We start from the raw sequence: 21,004 nt of genomic DNA, 5'->3' as shown, positions 1-21,004 counted from the left end.
GACAATGGTACTATTCTCTCATCCGTGGGTTGGGCTACGTTTTGAATTCTAAACCTATTGGCCGTTAATGTTTCCAAAATGTTAAATGGGCCTTCAAACTTAGGTGTTAGTTTATAGTTGAGCCCTTTTCTGACATTGATTTGAATATAGATGTTATCACCCACGTTATATGTTTTAGTTGGTTTCGCTATTTTATCATGATTCCTTTTCATTATGATTTGTGATTCTTCTAAATTCTTTCGAAGGATATCATATCGACTTATACTTGCATTTATACATTCTTTTAAAGGATTTGATAGATTAGTTGTAGGCGTTAATACATGGAAAGGTGTTCTAACTGGGGTACCATACAATGCTTCATGCGGTGACATTTTAATTGATATATGATATGAATGATTCAGAGTACTCAGTGCCGCCGGTATTGCAATATCCCAGTTGGGGTCTGATCCCCCTAGTGTTACCCTCAATATATTTAATATCTTCCTATTTGCTCTTTCCACTAGCCCATTCGACTCTGGGTGATATATCATGGTATTAATCTTCTTTATGTTGAGGAATTCACACAATGAGGTAAGAAAGTGATTATTAAATTCACCACCCGAGTCTGAGATTATCATGTGTGGAATTCCATGTTTACAAATGTAACACTCGTAAAACTTCCTAGCGCATTCAATCGCAGTTTTAGTTTTAAGCGCTATTAGTTCCGTATATCGAGTTAAAGCATCTATAATTACTAAGAGGTGCTTATTTCCTCTGTCTGACTCGTAAAATCCTGTTAACAAATCTAAATGTATTCTTTCAAAGGGTTGATTGGGAACAGGATAAGCTCCTAGGCTGACAGGTGTTTTCGTATGCCCTTTGTTTTCCTGACATGTGCGACAATTAGCTATGTGTCTTTTTATATCTGTAAGCATTGTATGCCAATAAAACAATGATTTGGCTTTCTGTGACATTAATGAGAACCCAGGGTGTCCATGTAATGGATTTGAATGCAACCAATTCAGGACAGTGGAAACAAGTGAGTTTGGTACTACTACCTGGTCGTTAGTTACATGTGGTGTATTGCGGGTTTTCCTTGTCACAGTCCTACACAGAATATTATCTTTGATTACATAATTCTGCTGCTTATACTTTATATATTCTTTTTCTTTATGATTGCCTTTCAAAGCATTTATAATTGTTTCAATTTTCTGATCTTTTCTTTGCTCAGTCTGTAACAATTCAGCACTCCAGCCTAAATCTTCTTGTTCAGATATTGTTTTTACAATAGGCATGGATGTTGATATATCTATTAATTCAGCTAAAGACTCCGTACAAGATGACACGGGGTTGCGTGATAATGCATCCGCAATGATATTTGCTTTCCCAGGTAAATACCCGATTCTTGCGCCAAAATCTTGAATGATTAAATGCCACCGAGTTCGTTTAGGGCTGTGATTGAAGCCTTTAAAGAACTCTGTTAGTGGTTTATGGTCAGTAAGAACCTTAACGGGATAACCGTAAATTATGAACTTAAAATGCACTAGCGAATTAACAATAGCTAGTCCTTCCTTGTCTATTACTGCATACTTACTTTCGGAAGTTCTCAATTTTCGAGAATAGAAAGCTATTGGGAAAAACTGTTTATCATATTGCTGAAGCAATACCCCTCCTACTCCTAAGTCTGAGGCGTCTGTTGCAATGAAGAATTCCTTACCGAAGTCAGGAAATTTTAAGATAGGAGAACTACACAGTTCATCTTTCAAAGTATTAAACGCCTGTTGATGTTGCTCAGACCATATGAAATCTACGCCCTTCTTCGTAAGATCAGTTAAAGGAGCGGCTATTATTGAATAGTTGCGTATAAAACGCCTGTAATATCCACTACAACCCAGAAATTGCTGTATTCCCTTGACATTAGTAGGTATGGGAAAATTACGTATAGCCGACACCTTATCATGGACTACTTTAAGACCTTGGCTTGACACCACGAAACCCAAATATATTAATTCTGTTTTGAAAAATTCACACTTACTAATCTTTACCCTTAAGTTATGTTGTCTTAATCTCTGTAGTACTAATTCTAACTTACGTAGATGTTCTTCTAAGGTGTTGGAAAAGATTACAAGATCATCCATATAGGCATGCAATATATCCCCTAACAAGTCTCCAAACACTATGTTAATCATTCTTGTAAATGTTATAGGAGCACAACGTAAACCAAAAGGCATCCGTAAAAATTCATAATGTCCCCTGGCTGTGCTGAAGGCTGTGTATGGGATACTATCTTCTTCTAATGATATCTGGTGAAAGCCTTTAAGTAAGTCCAAACTGGTAAAATATTTATTCTGACCTAACAAAGACAAAATATCGTCAGTACATGGCACTGGGAATCGATCAGGGATCGTTTCCTCGTTTAGACGACGAAAATCGACGCAGATACGCCATGTTCGATCTTTTTTCGGTACAACTATTAAAGGAAAATTATAAGGGCTATTTGATTTTCTAATGACTCCTTCCTCTAACATTTTACCTACTTCATCATTTATTTCATTCTGGAATTTCATAGGGAGTCTGTACGAGGGTACATATATAATTTTTTTCTTGTCTTTTAACCTTATTTGATGCTCGATCACATCTGTTTTTCCTAAGGATCCATCCGTAGTGGAAAAGACATCTGTATATTTAGTTAAAAGTTCAAAAATTTTCTGCTGAATTTCTTCGTCTTTAATGTCCTTACTGATTTTATTTTTAATAGATCGCAAAAGGGATTCATCCGCAACTGATTGAGAGTGATTGATTTCAGCAACGGTAAGAATACGATGTTTATAAACTTCTACATCCAAGATATGTTGATTTTTGTGAATTACTAAAGTGTTATTTAAATGATTACAGACTTCGATATTACATTGCTGATGTGAGCCTACTGTATAAATAGCTTGTGTGACAGACAATCCGTTGGTTTTCAAAGTATCGGAAAGGATTAATATTTCAGATCCCGGTAGTGTTTTCTTTATTTGCACTATTAAATTCGAAGGTATGTTTGGTTCGATATATTGCGTGCAAGATGATATTACGGGTGAACGAGAATTCTGCTGGGTCGCGTATATTATTTCTTTATTAGTGAGACAAGTTATTGGTTCTTCAACGTACGTTACATTTGTCGTCTCCTTTTTATCCAAAACTGACTTTAAAGTATTAGAAGACTTATAGAATTTCCCTTTGATATACACGCCGTGCTTTGCAGGAGCTAAGATAATGTTTTGATTTCCCATAGATGGGTATCCTATAATTACAGCTGGATACATATTAATGTTTTTCACAACAACAAATGTATCGGAAAACGAGCGATTACCAACTCTGAACTGAATATGAGTTATGCCTATGACGTTTAATTCATTATTTCCTATACCTGAAAGTCTAATTCCTGATTTTTCAATCGGAAAGTTCGAAAACAACAAATGATGCGTCTTCAAATCCATAATATTACGTGGACTACCAGAGTCAAAAAATAACGTAAAGGATTTGTGTTCTAAATTTACAGCATATAAGGTTGGCCGTAACTCATTTTGGCTTATTATTGTATGAATTCGTTGCAAATCTACGGGAGCATGCACTGTTTTACTTAATTCGGCCGTGTGTTTCATAGGAAAATCTATTGTCTCACAATTATCTGATAAAACATTAAATTGATTATTCAATACTATTGATGTTGACATAAATGACCTTGACCCAACATCACTCTCTTCCCCTCTAGAGTTAACTATGTGGTATTTGCTTTGCTCTGCACATTCTGAAAATTAGGCTGACTTTGCGAGGTCTGGTTTGACGGCCCAGGCTCAGCGATATTTGAAGAAGTGTTTGTTTGTTTCGGACTCTGAACTGCATTGACATTTTGTTGTTTCTTCTTATTGTTAAAATGAGGATTTTTCTTTTTATTTCCATGTGGAACTGACTGTGGAATTGACTGTGTATTTCTAGGATATTGTTGTGTCTTACGCGCGTAACATTGACTATAAGAATGTGATGCTGTGTTGTGAACTGAACAAAATTTCGTTCTACAGTCTGCGCTTATGTGACCTTGACGTTTGCAGTTGTAACACGTCACTCCCGCTACTGGATTGTTAATTACGTTCACTGTTTGTGGTTTTGTTTCATTCTTAGCAAAAACTTGAGTTAACACGGGATCGAGATCTGGACACTTGGACATGTGTTTCTTTATCTGTTTATAGACATCCAATTCCGTACTTGCAGGCATTAACTTCTTATCAAAGCACCGCACTAAAGCTTCAGGCAACATAAGTGTCATGCAAGTTAAATACATTAATCGTAAAAAATCTTTCACGGAGATATTATCGTTAGTAACCCAAGTGGAATTACCTAAAATGTCCTGATATTCGTTAAGCCTATCAGCTATGAGAGCTGCTCTCTCAACAACATTAAGCCGATTCATAGTGGCTTGATTAAGTGTATTTCGTAACGTTAACACTACATCCAAAGCTTCCTCACCCCCATAAATCGCACGTAACCTAACTTTGAAATCATCCCAAGTAACTGCTTCCTGAAATGAAACACCTCTTAAATACGCACTCGCATCCCCTTTAGAAAAATCTATAAAACTTTTAGCTTCTTGTAATTGTATAAAAGGATCTACGATTTGTTTGGCATTTAAATGGGCATCAACGGATGAAATCCATGACTCCACATTTTGTGGCAAGAACCCGTTGACACGGCCTTGAAAAGGAAGGATTGCTGACCTGGCATTTACAAGCGTCACAATTGGAGGAGGATTAGCCTGGCCTACACCACTAGGTCCAGGGGTAGGGCTGACAGGAGGAGCCATGACTGCTGTATTTTTTTTTTTTCTATCTCTTTGACCCCTTTCAATCCTATCAAAATATCTATATGAGTACAGACGCCCACTGCGTAAACGCATATGTATAATAAAATTCCCCCAACAATGTTACTAATCCCAATACATTTCCCCCCAAGAGTTTATGAAAATAAAAGGAATTAGCACAAAGAAAGAAAAATTCTAAATGAGAATTCGGAGTTTCTTATAACAAAGTTTAGGAATTCACTCACCCCAGCAATAATTGACTAACGACTTGTGATAACTACACTTCACTGCCCAAACTGAAATGAATACAAAATCTCTGTACTTAGCTTTATATGAAGTCGACACGTCCTCTCTCTCTCTCTCTCTCTCTCTTGATGTTTTGTTAGCGATGTCTCGTTCTAGTTTCTTGTTGAATGTAGTTCTTCCTGGATATGTCTTGCAATTGTTGAACGCCAGTCCTTGGGTTTCCTAGGATGTTGATTGAAGATTCAATTTGTATACTAACATATGTTGGTGTTAGCATTTCCGTTGGACTTAGTCAAAATTGTAGATTCTTGTAGACAGTTTTGAGTTCTTGAAGATCTTTACCAGGTATTACAGCTTTTATTTTGAAGTCTTGAAGATCATTCTCTGGTTTTACAGCTTTTATGTTGAAGTCTTGAAGATATTTCTCTGGTTTTACAGCTATTTATTTTGAAGTCTTGAAGATATTTCTCTAATTCTTAGAGTTTAATCGCTGTCTTTGAGTTTAATCGCTGCCACCATTTATTGGTGTGCTACTGTCTTAAGCACACATTTGAGTATGAGTTGTTTTCAGATGTATTTAAATGGTTTACTGAATACATCTTAATGGTTTTTAAGTTTTATTGTGAATAAACAACAGAGTTAAACATCTCCATCACTGGAGGAAGCTGTGTTGGTCCACATGACCAATTCTGGTGAAGTTTAGATATGAACTCAACAAATTACCGATATCACAAATATCGTATGCTTGCTTTAATTTAGCCAAGTGACGGAATCGGAAGACACCTGCATCCGGTGACGTCACAAACTTTCACACAAAGAGACAATGTGTTGACATTAAGAAAGAATGTCAACTTAGCATTATACATCCTGCTTACAATTTGAATGACTACAGCAAATCTCACGGTTAGCTCTTCCAACCAACATGACATATTACGTCATTTGTTTTAAACATGTAATATTAACTATTCTAATCATTACATATATATATATATATATATATATATATATATATATATATATATATATATATATATATATATACACATATACATACCTACATATATACATACATACATATATACATAAATACATATATATATATATATATATATATATATATATATATATATATATATATATATATATATTACTGTATATATATGGGTTATGGAAAAAATCCGCGAAGTGGTGAATCCGCGATGGTTGAACCGCGAAGTAGCGAGGGTTCACTGTAGTACAAAAAATAATCTAATAAGCTCTCATGGAACATGTAACTTTTATCTTGGCCATCATTTATTTTCTGCATTATAAGGGTATGTAATGGGCACTAAGGTGGATGGTGATCTGGACTGGACTTGTAGCTTTCACTTGGAATTCACCCTAATGCAAGTAAGAATGCTTTGAATTTTCAATATTTGATGACATATTGAATATTTATTGTTATGTATCACTTGATGTTCATATGACTTCATCTCTGGTAATTCCTTGCCTCTTTACGAGCCAGCTACAAAGTTCACAAATTATTCTCTTTGATCTCTTGCTATTACTTTATAATAATTGTATCTGTCAGAGAGGAAGGGCATACCTCATATCGGAGACTTCCTCCCACCCTATGTAGATTCCCATATAAATGACTCGCACGGTTGTATCCGCCAAGGAATGAACTATAAATTTTAAAGACAATTTGTATTTTTCCTTGCTCTACAAACCTGAGTCATTTATCCAAGATCTCGCCCCAACTGCCCCACAAGTCTTTGACCAGGAGAGTGTGGAGAAGTGTCATGCGCAGTCGTTCTACATCACATGTATAGTGATTGCTTAGTAACTAAGTTCGATGCAATCAAACCAATTTTCTTTGATTGTCTGGTCGTACAGAAAACGAGACTAGGAGTACAGGTAACTTATATAAATGACTCAGGTTTGTATAGCTAGAAAAAATACAAATCGTATTTTAGATTTGTAGTTTGTTGTAGTATAGGTTAGGCCAGTACCAAAAGTCTTGAGTAATAGCTGTCTTTTACTGTCTGCAGGATGATAACATGTAGGTTTTTGAATGCTGGATTTATCGATCAGTCTTTGAAGTGTTTATTAATTTGTCTGTAATTATTATTTGATCTTTGCTTGGTGTGGTTGTGAATACGTAAACGAGTTGGTTATGTATATTTATTTTATTATAGTGATGGTTTAGTTAGGGGTGTTCGCAAGCTTTTTTTCCTTTTATTTTTTTTGCAGATCTTACCTTTTCCTTTCCCTTTCTCTTTTTATGAATGTAGATCTTGACATTCAGTTGGAACTAAGACAGACTTGATTTGTCTATTCCTTGATAAAATTGATTTGTACGATGATGACTTCTGCTATACTGTATAAGGATTTAAAGAATTACATTGTTCTTGGAGGATGTTGATATGGATGATGACAACACGGCTCGAATAAGAAAGTGTATTTGACTGCTCAGTCAAAGTGACTGGAGTTACCATTGGCCAATGGAACTTTGGTAGTGTGCCGATTTTGAGACTTTCAGTCTAGTGTGGGCAACAGTGTCCGTGAAACATTCCCATTTTATTATTTTTTTCTCTATTAGTCTTAAGTCTGATACTGTATTGGGTATTTTCTATACAGTATGTTAAGTTATGGTTTTGTTGTGTTTAATTATTTATTTTAGTTGTAAGAAATATAGGTTTAAGGGCCCTAGTTAGTTTTAAATATTCTTACTGTGCAAGGGTTCAGTTGTACGATTATGAAGGTAGAAGTTTGTATTGTCAAAAATTTTTCATTAAGTAAGATTCTAGGGTGTAGTGTTTGTGTTTGCACCCCACCCCATTATTTTTGGCGCCAAGGCCCAGAACAGGGACTGCAGAGGTTGCAATTTAAACTGGAGAGTTATACACAGGGCTGTCTCAGGAATTAGAATTGAAATTGTATATTGAAAGGGAGGAGGAAGTGAAATTATTAAAGGAGGTACAGTATTGCAATTGAATAAGGAACAAGAAGAGAATTTGTTCGTAGAGAATAAGAGGTTGAAAGGTTAAAATAAGGAGATACAAAAGTAACTGAGAGAAGTGATGGGAATTGTGGAAAGGTTGGAGGAAGTGTAGAGATAAGGATAAGAGAGCTTGAAGAGTTCAGTTGGAGGAGTTTCCTCTGCCTTGAGTAATGATTTAGAGTTGAAATTAAAGACAAAGTAAATGATAATGGAGAATGAAGTATTAGTAATGGTAAAGAAGAAGGTAAAGGTGTAAAGCACAGAAAGGTGAGAGAAATGATGAGAGGAAATGTAAGTGATATGAAGAAAGAAAAGAAAAAGGGTCAGGATGAAAGTGAGGATGATCATGAATGGCTGTAAGTGGTAAGCAGAAAAAAGGGTAAGAAGAATATAATTAGGGACAAGAACCAAAGTCTAGAGCTAGTTTCATTATATTAAAATAAGAAAGAAGGAAACAAGAAGAAATTTAGTAGTGATGATAGGAAAGTGGAATCGGAAAAAATTTATAAGACAGTGTGTATAAAAGAGGTACCTTGGTATGAAAAATTTAATGCATATAGGAGTAGGTATTTATATGACTTTTTCCATGAGTATAGGAGGTTAATGAATATGGTAGTAGGGGTTTATATGACTTTGTTTGTGAGTATGAGAGGTATTGTTGTTCAATTAGTTCATTATGCATGTTGCATATGATTTTTTATAATTCTGACCGTCCTTTACATTCAGATCTACGCGGACAGTTCCATCCTTTTCGTAATATGAAGCATGCAGTTAATTCTAATAGTTAGGCCTCCTCCATCATGAGGCTCAATACTATACAGTACTCTAGAAGTTTTATTCCAGCTGTGACCAAGTTGTGGATTGATCTTCCTGATCAAGTAGTTGAATCAGTAAAACTTCAAAAGATCAAACTTGCAGCAAATGTTTTTATGTTGAACAGGCTGACATAAGTACTTTTATAGCTTATATATGAAACATCTGTTTTAATGTTGTTAATGTTTTCAAAATATTTTAATTGTTCATTATTCTTATATCGTTTATTTATTTCCTTATTTCCTTTCCTCACTGGGCTATTTTTTCCTGTTGGAGCCCTTGGGCTTATAGCATCTTGCTTTTCCAACTAGGGTTGTAGCTTAGCTTGTAATAATGATAATAAAAATAATACATACATACATATACCAAGGCACTTCCCCCAATTTTGGGGGGTAGCCGACATCAACAAATGAAACAAAAGCAAAAAGGGTACCTCTACTCTCTACGTTCCTCCCAGCCTAACAAGGGACTCAACTGAGTTCAGCTGGTACTGCTAGGGTGCCACAGCCCACCCTCCCCCGTTATCCACCACAGATGAAGCTTCATAATGCTGAATCCCCTACTGCTGCTACCTCCGCGGTCATCTAAGGCATCGGATTCAGCAGCAGGGCTTACCGGAACTGCACCACAATCGCTCGCCATTCATTCCTATTTCTAGCACACTCTCTTGCCTCTCTCACATCTATCCTCCTATCACCTAGAGCTTCCTTCACTCCATCCATCCACCCAAACCTTGGCCTTCCTCTTGTACTTCTCCCATCAACTCTTGCTTTCATCACCTTCTTTAGCAGACAGCCATTTTCCATTCTCTCAACATGGCCAAACCACCTCAACACATTCATATTCACTCTAGCTGCTAACTAATAATAATAATAATAATAATAATAATAATAATAATAATAATAATATGATCCACCCAAACCTTGGCCTTCCTCTTGTACTTCTCCCATCAACTCTTGCATTCATCACCTTCTTTAGCAGACAGCCATTTTCCATTCTCTCAACATGGCCAAACCACCTCAACACATTCATATCCACTCTAGCTGCTAACTCATAATAATAATAATAATAATAATAATAATAATAATAATAGTAATAATAATAATAATAATAATAATAATAATAATAATATTAATATGATTTGCTTGCCATGTGAATCCTTTGAACATTCTTTATTTGAAAACTTGACTTTGATGACAATTTATACCTTTCCTGATTGGGGCAGTTTTGGTCCTTTGTATATAGAGTTTCATGCTATAAAAAGGGCAATTTAGCTTCTGCAAGAATGCAGACACTATCAACATCATCTCGTTCTCAAGCTTCACCAACCTCTCCAGGGTGAAAGAAGCGTGAAAAAGACTTTATTTATTCATTCTGATTTGTGGCTGTTTCCAAGGTTATTGAATATTTTTAACAAGGAACTCATCACTGTCCCTATCCACAAACACATGATTGATAGAAGAAAGGATACAATTTACCTGTGGTTCATAAAAACTCATATGTCATAGCTTTAGTAATATTTCTGGGGATCAATCATCTTAACAATAGATCATGGGTCTCATCATTATGGGAGTTTTAATCTCTGATTTTGTATAAATCCTTATGAAATGGGTTTGAAACACTTCTTTATCTTTATTGATGTTTGCTGTATTTTCTCATTTTAAATCACAAATCATTTGATATCCTCTCATTTAGTCAATGGGACTCATTTTACATTCTGGAACTGTAAGGCAAGAGTTTCAGTCCCTGAATATAAAGGAGGCATGCACTATAAGTTTTTATCTTCTATTGTTCTAATCCATATCATTTATGATTGATCCTCACAATATGATTATGCCCTTACTAACAAGATTATAGTAAAATTCTTGATTTCTTAACTCATAGAAGCTAAGGAGTATTTTCAGCCAAATAGCCATTCAGGCTAATGTTAGCTAATATGCTTGCAATGGAGCAGGCTTATTCCCGAAGCTATTTCTTTATTGCACATGCAAATCTACTGCTTTTTTGGGGAGCTTCTAGCCTATTTAGCACTATGTACCTCACAGCTGTTCCAGACAATAATTACTGGCCTAGTTTGCCACTACTTCCACTTCTTGGGTGTCTGAAAGTTGACAAATGTCAAGGATTTGCATTAATAAATAATTTTGTGTATAAGAATAGTGCATGCAAGTAATGATAGTAACAAAATATTCAAACCCAAAATACATTCGAGGAAAGTATCCAACAATCATTAATAGAGATTAATATAGGTGGGGTTGGTGTAAATAATCCAGTGTGCATGTTCAGTGATTTGTTAGATAAGGGTAAACAATGCAAGTAAAGTATTAAAATATTATGAATTATGAAGTATAAGTCCAGTACTGTATGGAAAAAACTAAGAACATCTATATCCATTTCACTCTGGTCAGCTTATGAGCAAAATTATGATATACGTGATAGAGAAATTGTAATTACCTGTAGTTACCACTGGACTGGAAAACATAGTGAGATATAAATATTCATAGTTTAATTTTTTTTATATATATTATAACAAGCATGTTGTAAAAGCTGAATCAGGTTAGAATTAATATAAGATATGAATAGATAAAAGCTGACAAGTTTTGGTAAATAGAACAAATAACAGAGTATTTTATAGAGCTGTTGCCAGCTTGGCAGAGTACTTAATGATATGTGGTTGGTGGATGGATACCCGGGTGTCAAGGTGATCTTTTGTGAGCGATGTCTCTATGAGATTAGGTATTGCTGCTTTTGATGTTATGTAAGTCTTTATATGATTGATGGTGCTTTAAACATTATTGCTATGATGATTATGATTACTGTATAGATTTTAATGTTATCATTATTATTATTTATAAAAATAAAAGATATGAATTTACCTTTTAAAGTAATCCAGATTTTATTATTTTCAGGTGTTTCTACTTAATTTGATAGATACTCCTGGACATGTTGATTTCACATATGAAGTGTCACGTTCACTTGCTGCTTGCGAAGGGGTAATTCTTTTAGTAGATGCCAATGAAGGTGTCCAAGCCCAGACAGTAGCAAATTTCTATCTTGCCTTTGCAAATGGGTTGACGATTATACCAGTCCTGAACAAAATAGATCTAAAGAATGCTAACCCCGAAGCTGTCAAAGAGCAAATGTTAAATTTGTTTGAAATTGACCCTGATGATGTGCTGCAGGTAATTTGCAACTTTTTTTTGTGTTTAAAATATATACTTAGGCTGCAGATATAAAATACTACAGATTTTATTATTTTATTGATTCCTACCCAGGATTCATTGCTATTACATAATTAAAAAAAAATTCTTAATAACAGATAATTAACTTTAATTAACAAAGCATGATAGTTGTGCTGTTGGAGAGGGAGTATCGGGTATAGGTCCTACTTCCCCTATTTGCCACTTCCCATGTAAAAAAGGTAATCTTATTTCTGTCAAATAATTTGACAGAGACTCATTTGTGTTCATTTATATATTTTCCCCATTTTGTAATATTTTATGGATACTGTACCTACTTCTTTTTGTTTAGCACCTTACACATACAAAAGTTTCTGAAAAGGAAAAATTCATGATACGAAACAAAATTTACCTGGCCACCGAAAAATAATTTTTTAATTTTGTACACCACAAAACTACTCTCCCATTGGTAATGTCCCTACCTTGATTCTAGTTACCGCAGTAAAATACCTTGATGCTAATAATACCAATAAGATCCTGCTCTCCTATCAGTAAGTACATTTTCAAGTTAAAAAACACAATGAACAGTACTGTATTGCGTGTATATAAAGTATGTATGTACATACTCACAATGCCACTGTGCATATCAAAACATTAGCGATATATTCTTTCATTACTGAAAAATAGATTAGTTGCTGTTAAAAATATGCGGTTTTGTTATGCCTGATAGAAAGCATACCTCTCTATAGTAAGGGTAACATTAATACAGTACAGTACATGCAGTACTGTATATTTCGTATTTGTATGGTATTGTACTATACGTATTGTATTATTTTCCATTTATTATTGCATTATGTTCTAATAACTACTTCATTTACAGGTACCTGTACTGTATTAAGAGTTAGGTTAGGTATATTGAATGATTCAAATGTATTTGGCTGTATTTCATTGTGGTTATAGCTTTATTATAAAATTTAATGTGGTGTTTTTGTAGGGCTTGGATTGAATTAATCAATGTACATGTAAACTGCCTTCATTTTACAAAAAATCAAGATACAAAAGCCATTTCGGAATAAATTATTTTCGTATTTAGAAGTATTACTGTACTATATGGGTCTTTAAGGGGACCATCCGCTATGGTAGAAAATAAAACAACTTTAAAAAATAAAATATCAAGTTATTGTTGCTACTTCTGCAGAAACATGTCATTCGTGCTCTCCAGAAGTTTTAGCTAGTTATTTTTACAAATAAGGAAGATGAAGCTGTCTTTAAATGATGATGTCATCCTAACTGCGTAGTTTGCATGACCGAGTTTGACAGGATCGTCTTTGCGTGTTTATTTTTGCATATATGCAGTGATTTTTTCAATTATGTTTTGAAATCTCGTACTCCTGGAAGAGATGGAAGATATTAGGAGATGATAGGATTTACGATAAGATCAACATTGGAGCCAGTGACTCTAAAGACATCTGAAAGGTATGACGCACATGTGTTTATTTACTTGTTGTTTGTGTACATTGTTTGTACAACGTTCTCGGGAACTTTATAGCAATGCCTAAGTTACCTAAGGTCAAAGAAAAACAAAAGGTAAACAGAGAGCAGCAAAAAAGAACTAAGAAGAGACGGAAAAGTGAAGAAGAGTACAGTACAGAGCTGGGACATTATAACTAAAACTTAGGCAACGGTGAGAGGGAGTTGGCAATTCATGACACCCTTACACTAAGTGTATTAGTACACTTAGGGTTTAAATACTATGTCTAGGGAGCCTTCATGTTGGAATGAACAATAGTTACACAGTAAGGTTATCATAATGATGTTATTTTGAATTTGTTCCGTAACTGGAATACAAACCACGCTATTTATTAGGGGTTATACTTTCAGCGAAGCTGAAATGAGGAGCCATTAAAATTTAGCGAGGGTTAACTACCCACACCACTAGTTAGCAGGGGTAGGGGGGAGGTAGCTTGCTACCATTCCCGTTCACACACCTCTGATTTAGCCACTTTACTTTTGGCTCGGATGGAGAGCGGTCGTTCCGCTCTCCCTCCTCGCCTGTTCTGGACTGCCATTAATTTTTGTCTTTTAACTTACTTTTTCTTATACATGTATATATATATATGAAAACATTCTTGATGTTTATGCATATATATGTGTATAGAAATGTGATAAGTTTCCTTTTCAGTGTTTGTGCTGTGCGTGTGATATGTATACGATAACGACACTTGCGTACATTAGCACCGGAACAAGGCCAGCACAGTTCCACTTCGTGGGGAACGACCTCTCCCTCTCTGGTCCATCGGTCTTCCCGTCAGCATATAACCGTTAACTCGGCCACCGCAGGGGAATCATCATCACCTGGACCCTTTTCATTCAACTATTGTCTTCGCCTTTTCCCTTTTCCTACAGGAAACATGGATTACTGAGCGAAGGGAATGTGGCCTATCAGAGATTGACTACGGTCTTTCTCTTCTCAAGGTCATTCACCTTTCAACAACAGTGTACTATTTGGAAGAGCTCCTTTCCCGTTCGCGGGTTAGGTTGCGCTTCCGATTGTTTGTCTCAATTATTTTTATTGAAATTATAATTGTTATTTTAACTTTTCAGCTTTTCTCCGTGGGGAACATTTCCCTTCGGAGGATCAGTGATCCTCACTATTAGTGAATATTCTTAGCTGATTTAAATACTGTAATTGTAATTCTGTTTTTATTACAGTTACTCCGCTCCTCCCTTCTCCCGTGGATGTCGACTGGGGAAGGAAGGGCGCAATACTTATTTTTACGTTGTTCCCTCGTGGTTCCTCTTCGGAGTTCCTCCCTAGGGAATTTTTTTGTTGAATAATTAATTTTATTTTTTCCCAGTTAACTATGCAGTTTTCTTAATTCGACTTCAGTACTGTACCGACGAAGCAGAGCTGTTATGTTCATGCCTGGGGAATCTGCTGTCACTGCCGTCAATCAGAGGACGTCGTCATGGGCGTCATCCCTTCTCTTAGAAGTACTCCCGTGACAACATGACCAGCACTTCAGATCATCTTAGAACGTTAACCAGGAGGTTCGCCTCCTGGGGTTGGACAACTTCCCTTCCGAGGGAAAGTTTCCTCCCCAGGTGTGAGGTTCTTTCTCCCTTCCGAGTAAGAACTTCCCACATCTTCATAATTTAGCGTCTCCGACTACTGTTGCTGCCTTCGCCCAGACTGCTCTCCCCCCTTGCGGAGTCTCTCTTCCTTCAGGGGCGGAGCACAGTCTTGGCAAGTCTGTTCTACGAAGTGTTTACATCTCTCGTTCGCAAGGGAGGCCATTCTTAGAAACTCCACTTCGGAGGATCGCTACTGTTGAAGGTCGGCTTGCTGATCCACCGGCCCTAATGGACGTCATCAAGTCTCTTCTACGAAGTGTTCACCTCTCTCGTTCGCGAGGGAGGCCACTCATAGAGACTCCTCTTCGGAGGATCGCTACTGTTGAGTTGAAGGTCAGCTTGCTGATCCACCGGCCCTCATGGGTATCATCAAGTCTTTTCTACGAAGTGTTCACCTCTCTCGTTCGCGAGAGAGGCCACTCATAGAGACACCTCTTCGGAGGATCACTCTGCTCATCAGTTCCTGATCATCTTACCAGCACACCTAACCAGCGCTACCTTGCGCTGCAACTTAGTCCGTGGACTACGGTCTTGGACTCCTACTAAGGCCAGCTTGCTGGTCCACCGGCCCTCACGGGCTTCATCAATTCCTGATCATCCTACCAGCAGACCTACCTGCGCAGCCTTGCGCTGCAACTTAGTCCGTGGACTTCGGTCCTGGACTCTTCTATGGACCTTTCACGGTTGCCATCAGTGGATGTTCGCCCTTCCAAAGGGCACATCCCAGTTCCTGATCGTTCTACCAGCTGACCTGCCGATCTACCAACGCAACCTTACGCCGCTGGTAGTCCTTTGGACTTCGGTCCTGGACTCTTTCGCGGACCTTTTACGGTCCCCATCGGTGGATGCTCGAACTTCCAAAGGGCACATCCCAGTTCCTGTTCGTCCTGCCAGCTGACCTACCGATCTACCAACGCAACCTTACGCCGCTGTTAGTTCTTGGACTTCGGTAGTGGACTCTTCCGTGGACCTTTTACGGTCTCCATCATGGATGTTTGGCCTTCCAAAGGGCTCATCCCAGTTATCCTGCCAGCTGACCTGCTGACCAAATAGCACTACCTTATGCTACAGTTGGTCCTTGGACTTCAGTCCTGAACTCTTCGGAGGATCACCAGCTCCTTCCTGCCAGCTTTATCATGCACGCGCACCTTCAGTCTTCCACGCCCACACGCGCTGATGGTCTTCCGCGCGCAGCGCCAATGGTCTCCCGCGCGCAGGCGCCGATGGTCTCCCGCGCGTGCGTCTATAGATTTGCACTCGTACGGCAATAGTTTTGCGAGTGTGCATGCCAACAGTCGTCTGTGTGCACGCGCCGATTAGTCTTGCGTGCCAAAAGTCGTCCGTGCGCACACGCCAACAGTCTTCCGTGTGCGCGCTCCGACAGTCTTCCGAGCGCGCTCCGACGGTCTTCCGCGCGCGCTCCGATGGTCTTCCGGGCGTGCTCCGACGGTCTTCCGTGCGCGCTCCTACAGTCTTCTGTGCGTGGGCGCCGATGTTCTCCCGCGCCAATGGTCTTCCGCATCCGTGCGCCAGCAGTCTCCACTTAGTACTCTCATGCACGCTCTTCTGCACTTTCCTGTGCAGTTGCAGTCTCAGATCCAATGCGCCAGCTCTTTCCAAAGAGCCAGTGCTCGCAGATCCAATGCGCCAGCTCTTGCCTAAGAGCCAGCGCTTGCCTGCTCTCCAGGCAGAAATTAAGCACCAGCATCATCCTGTATGCCATCGCTCCAGTACTCTCTTGCACGCGCAATAAGCAGAAAAAAGGAATAAAACTTTCGGACAGGTCACCATTGCCCCATTCCTCCCCGCAATCATAACATTGCCACCAGGAAAAGAGGAAAGAGGCTTCACAGAAGGATTCAAGATCCCAAAAATTCCATCTTACAAGGGGAATTGAAACGGGGAATCCTTGGTCCCTGTCTCTTCTGAAGTTTCTTTTTTTTTTCCTTGACAGACCACCATCAGCAAACAGAAAGCATCAACAGTCTGATCTCTAGATCACTATTTGCTGATGGCTAGTTCATGGTTTACCGATCGCTAGGTTGCCAATCACCAGATCTCCAATTGCTAGCTCAACGCCGATCTTTGACCTCTAGTCCCTCCAATGACTAACGATCTCCGATTGCTAGTGTCCCAAACACCGATTGCTAGTCAATAACCAGTCATCAGCTTGCTGATCACTAGATCACCGATGGGCAGCACATCTTTCTTCAAGCATTGAACTCAGCTCGCTGATCTCTGACCAGCCCATCTTCAGCTTGCTGATCTCTGACCAGCCCATCTTCAGCTTGCTGATCTCTGACCAACCAGGGGGGACCATAATCAGCTTGCTGATCTCTAGCTCACCATCGGCTCACAGGCCGCCGATTCACCAATCATCGGGAATTTGCCAGCAGTTCGTGACTCGAACTTGATAGTCAACCTCTGCCCGTAGTTCCATAGATCAGAAGTTATACAACATACTTCTTGCTACTGACCGTTCGCCATCACACTAAAGTGATCGGCAAACGTTCGACAACCCTCTTCAACGGTTTGTCGACAGGGAACTACTTGCGAGTACTCTCCAACTGCATAGTAACCATGATACCCAAATGTTAACCATTGATTAACATTCGCCAGATTGATTCTATTCTAAGGAATAGCATCAATCCCATCAGGGCACATGGTAAGGCTAAGTGTTGTCTTCCTTCTGTTAGTTAAAGGAATTCTCTCTCTTGGAAGAATTCTTACACAGGGTATTGCGTCTGATCCTTTACAACACAAGTCAAGACTCCAGCGTCGACAATCTTCCATGCAAAAGGATCCGCAAGGAGCTGTCCCTTTGGGTCGATGTCCACACCATGTTGGAGTTCGAACAAGGGCTAAGACCTCAGGTCTTCATTTGCACACTGGACCTAAAGGACACTTCCAGGCCCAAACCATCCATCAAGGAAGGTTGAAAGATTCAGGCTAGACAAACAAGAAACACCAGTTCAGGGCACAGTGCTTCGGTCTTTCCACTACACCCATCCTGGTCTCACAGGATCGGCTTCTGTCTCCTCCGTTTCGGGACGACTGACTGACCTTAACAGACTCAGTGGCAACCTTGCATTAGCTCTAAAATTTCTGAAGTCTTTTTACCAAGATCCAGTGATCAGGGTAAACCTGCGAAAGTCTTCCCGACTTCCTTCCCAGAAGACTGGTGTATCTGAGAATGATTCCAGACACCAATCTCCACAAAACCTTCTCGACACCGAGAACAACTCCCACTCCAAAGTGACTTGAGTCTGACTGGAATCAGGCCCTCGATCCCCCAAACATTCTGGCCCCCATGAGACCAGAAGTTTGGACGAATCTCGAGGAATGGGTGTCAGTCGAGAATCTACAGAGCGGCATAACCTTCTCATCCTTCCCCACCCCTCGGACTCGATGTTGTGCTTAGAACACATCAAAAGAAGAGAGGAGGGACCATAGTGCTGCACCATATGACCTCAACCCTCTGGACAGAGTCCGAAAGTACCTTCACTTAAATCTCTTAAGAGATGAAGGCCAACTTTCCAGTCCTTCAGCAGCCTCATCGGTTCCTAACAGACCACTCAGTGATGTGATGGCAACAACACCACACACCACATAGAGACTCACATCAGCAAGCAAGAAGGAACTTGCTCTTAGCCTCATCCCATCTAACAGTATAAACACTAAGATGGGCCAAAGTCCGTTCGGTACCACTATCAGCCCGCTTCATTCCAGACTGGAAGAACGTGCTCGCCGACAATCTGTGCACAGCATCTCACATAAGGTATACCGAATGGTCTTTGGATTGCCTTGTAGCCGACAAAGTCCCAACTTTACGGGGTCCTCCAACTAGGGATCTGTTTGCAACGCTCCTGAATCTCAGGCTGCCGTTACTCCCCAGCCCTAGACCCCAAGGCTCTCTGGCAACAACGGTGAGTACAACAATGACGTTTACGTCTCATCCCTGTTTTATCTGGAGAAGGACATTCAAGAAGGCTAGAACATCGGTCAACCTCTCAAGAACTCTCTTAGCTCCGCTATGGCTTTAGGCAGAACGGTTTCCAAACCTTTTGCAGCTCCTGATAGAATCTCCAAGAGAACCCTCTCGTCATCACAGACAACCCACTTCGACACCTACCACAAGCTATAGCTTTGCTATGATTGTACGCCTGGAGGCTACCCAGTACCTCTTTTGCGAAAAGGTTGTCTAGATATCTGAGGAATTCCTCAGCATCAGGCTACCAGGCAATATAACGTCTTGTGTGGTTGGTGTCATGTGAAAGTCTCTCTCTCCACTCGATACCTTTATTCCAGCAATAGCGGAATCCTCGGGTATATACAAGAGGAAAAGACCCCCTATTCAGTTTCAACAGGTAAAGATGATCACTTAACCTTGATCCTTCAGCTTCAAACTAAAAGAAAGGGACATCCTCTCATCGATAGACCTTTCCTAACTCATATGGACTTACGTGCCTTTCTCCAGTCGGAATTGAGACCTTCCTCTTGGAACATGGTTCAAATTCTCCAATCTCTAAAGAGACCACCTTATGTTCCACTTCACCAGGCAACAAATTTTCTCCTGATTTAAGAAGACAATGTTCCTACACACTCGGACAGCAACCATACGAGTCAAGGAACTTCATGGACTCTCTTTCGACATCGCCCATTATTGAGAAGGGCGAAAGACAATGTTCAGTGTCATCCCTGAGTATGTCGCTAGACACAGTCTCCAGAGGTGGTGGTTCCTACACAAGTCTCCACTTGGTAACGGACGATCCAGATCATCCATGACTGTACCTAGGGTAAGGTATGAGACTTTATCTAAAGAAAACGGCAACAGCCCACCTGGGTCCCTTCTCTTGTCATCAGCACTGGGAGAGACTAGAGGAGGATCACCGAAACATCATCTCGACATGATGACTCACAGTGTCAGGGGCATAGCTATGACCCTGGTCCTTCTTAGCAGATTACTCTGTGACGCAGGTTTTACAAGAAACGATGTAAATGCTCCAGGTGACTTTCACAACCTTTCTCTTGCAAGACGTGACCCACAGGAACTCAATACGATCTCTATCGGTCCGGTGGTGGCTGCACAACAGCTGGTTGTATACCTCAAGCTCCTTATTGGACAAGTAGCAGAAGGTTGAGGGCACTGTTACCCGGTTTTAGTCTGCGTGAATGAAAAGATTTGACTGGCTCTTATTCTTTTCTTCATCCTACCCTCTCGTGGGGAATGCAGCATCCTGGGTTTTCTGCATAAGCTGACCTCAAACCACTGCAGGTAAACCATGGTCCTTTGTGTACCTAGTATTAAGCTAATACTGTTGCGTCCCCATAACTATCAGGTTTTTCCTACATAGACTCGGAATAACTTTACCTAGACAGTCACACTTTAGCATGTTTCAACACAGCTTGCGTAGGCCGCGAACCTTGCATAGCAAGGTTTTAGCGAGGGCAGGGACTCCTTATTTTTGAGTACTAACATACTCGGATAAGGAGCCCCGGGCAAAGCCAAAAGCCAGATTGGCAGGGACATCCGCCCTTCCTAATGGGTGAGTCACCCCTAATAAATAGCGTGGTTTGTATTCCAGTTACGGAATAAATGACATTCGTAGATAATTTGTATTTTTCCTAACTAGTTTACAAATCTTAGCTAATTATACAAACTTGCCCGCAAACCCTATCCCCCTTGAAGTCCTACCTCCAAGCAAAGTGACTAAATCACAGGTGTGTGAATGGGAGTGGTAGCAAGCTACTTTCCCCCTACCCCCGCTTACTAGCAGTGTGGGTAGTTAACCCTCGCTAAATTTAATTGCTCGTCATTTCAGCTCTGCC

The 21,004-nt window shown here is 39.5% G+C and overlaps 1 protein-coding gene across 5 annotated transcripts in view; it reads left to right on the top strand.

The window, feature by feature from the left end:
* The window catches only part of waw (Translation factor waclaw), a 336,239-nt gene that overhangs the window by 148,563 nt on the left and 166,672 nt on the right, over window positions 1-21,004 (top strand). For all 5 annotated transcript variants that reach the window (XM_068370492.1, XM_068370493.1, XM_068370494.1 and 2 more), the window contains one exon: window positions 11,771-12,043. In XM_068370492.1, coding sequence (XP_068226593.1) covers window positions 11,771-12,043 — 273 coding nt within the window. The remainder of the gene's footprint in view (window positions 1-11,770; window positions 12,044-21,004) is intronic.

This window comes from Palaemon carinicauda, chromosome 3, assembly GCF_036898095.1.
Source record: "Palaemon carinicauda isolate YSFRI2023 chromosome 3, ASM3689809v2, whole genome shotgun sequence".
Classification (NCBI taxonomy): Eukaryota; Metazoa; Arthropoda; class Malacostraca; order Decapoda; family Palaemonidae; genus Palaemon; species Palaemon carinicauda.
This window is presented reverse-complemented; position numbering and strand designations above follow the sequence as displayed.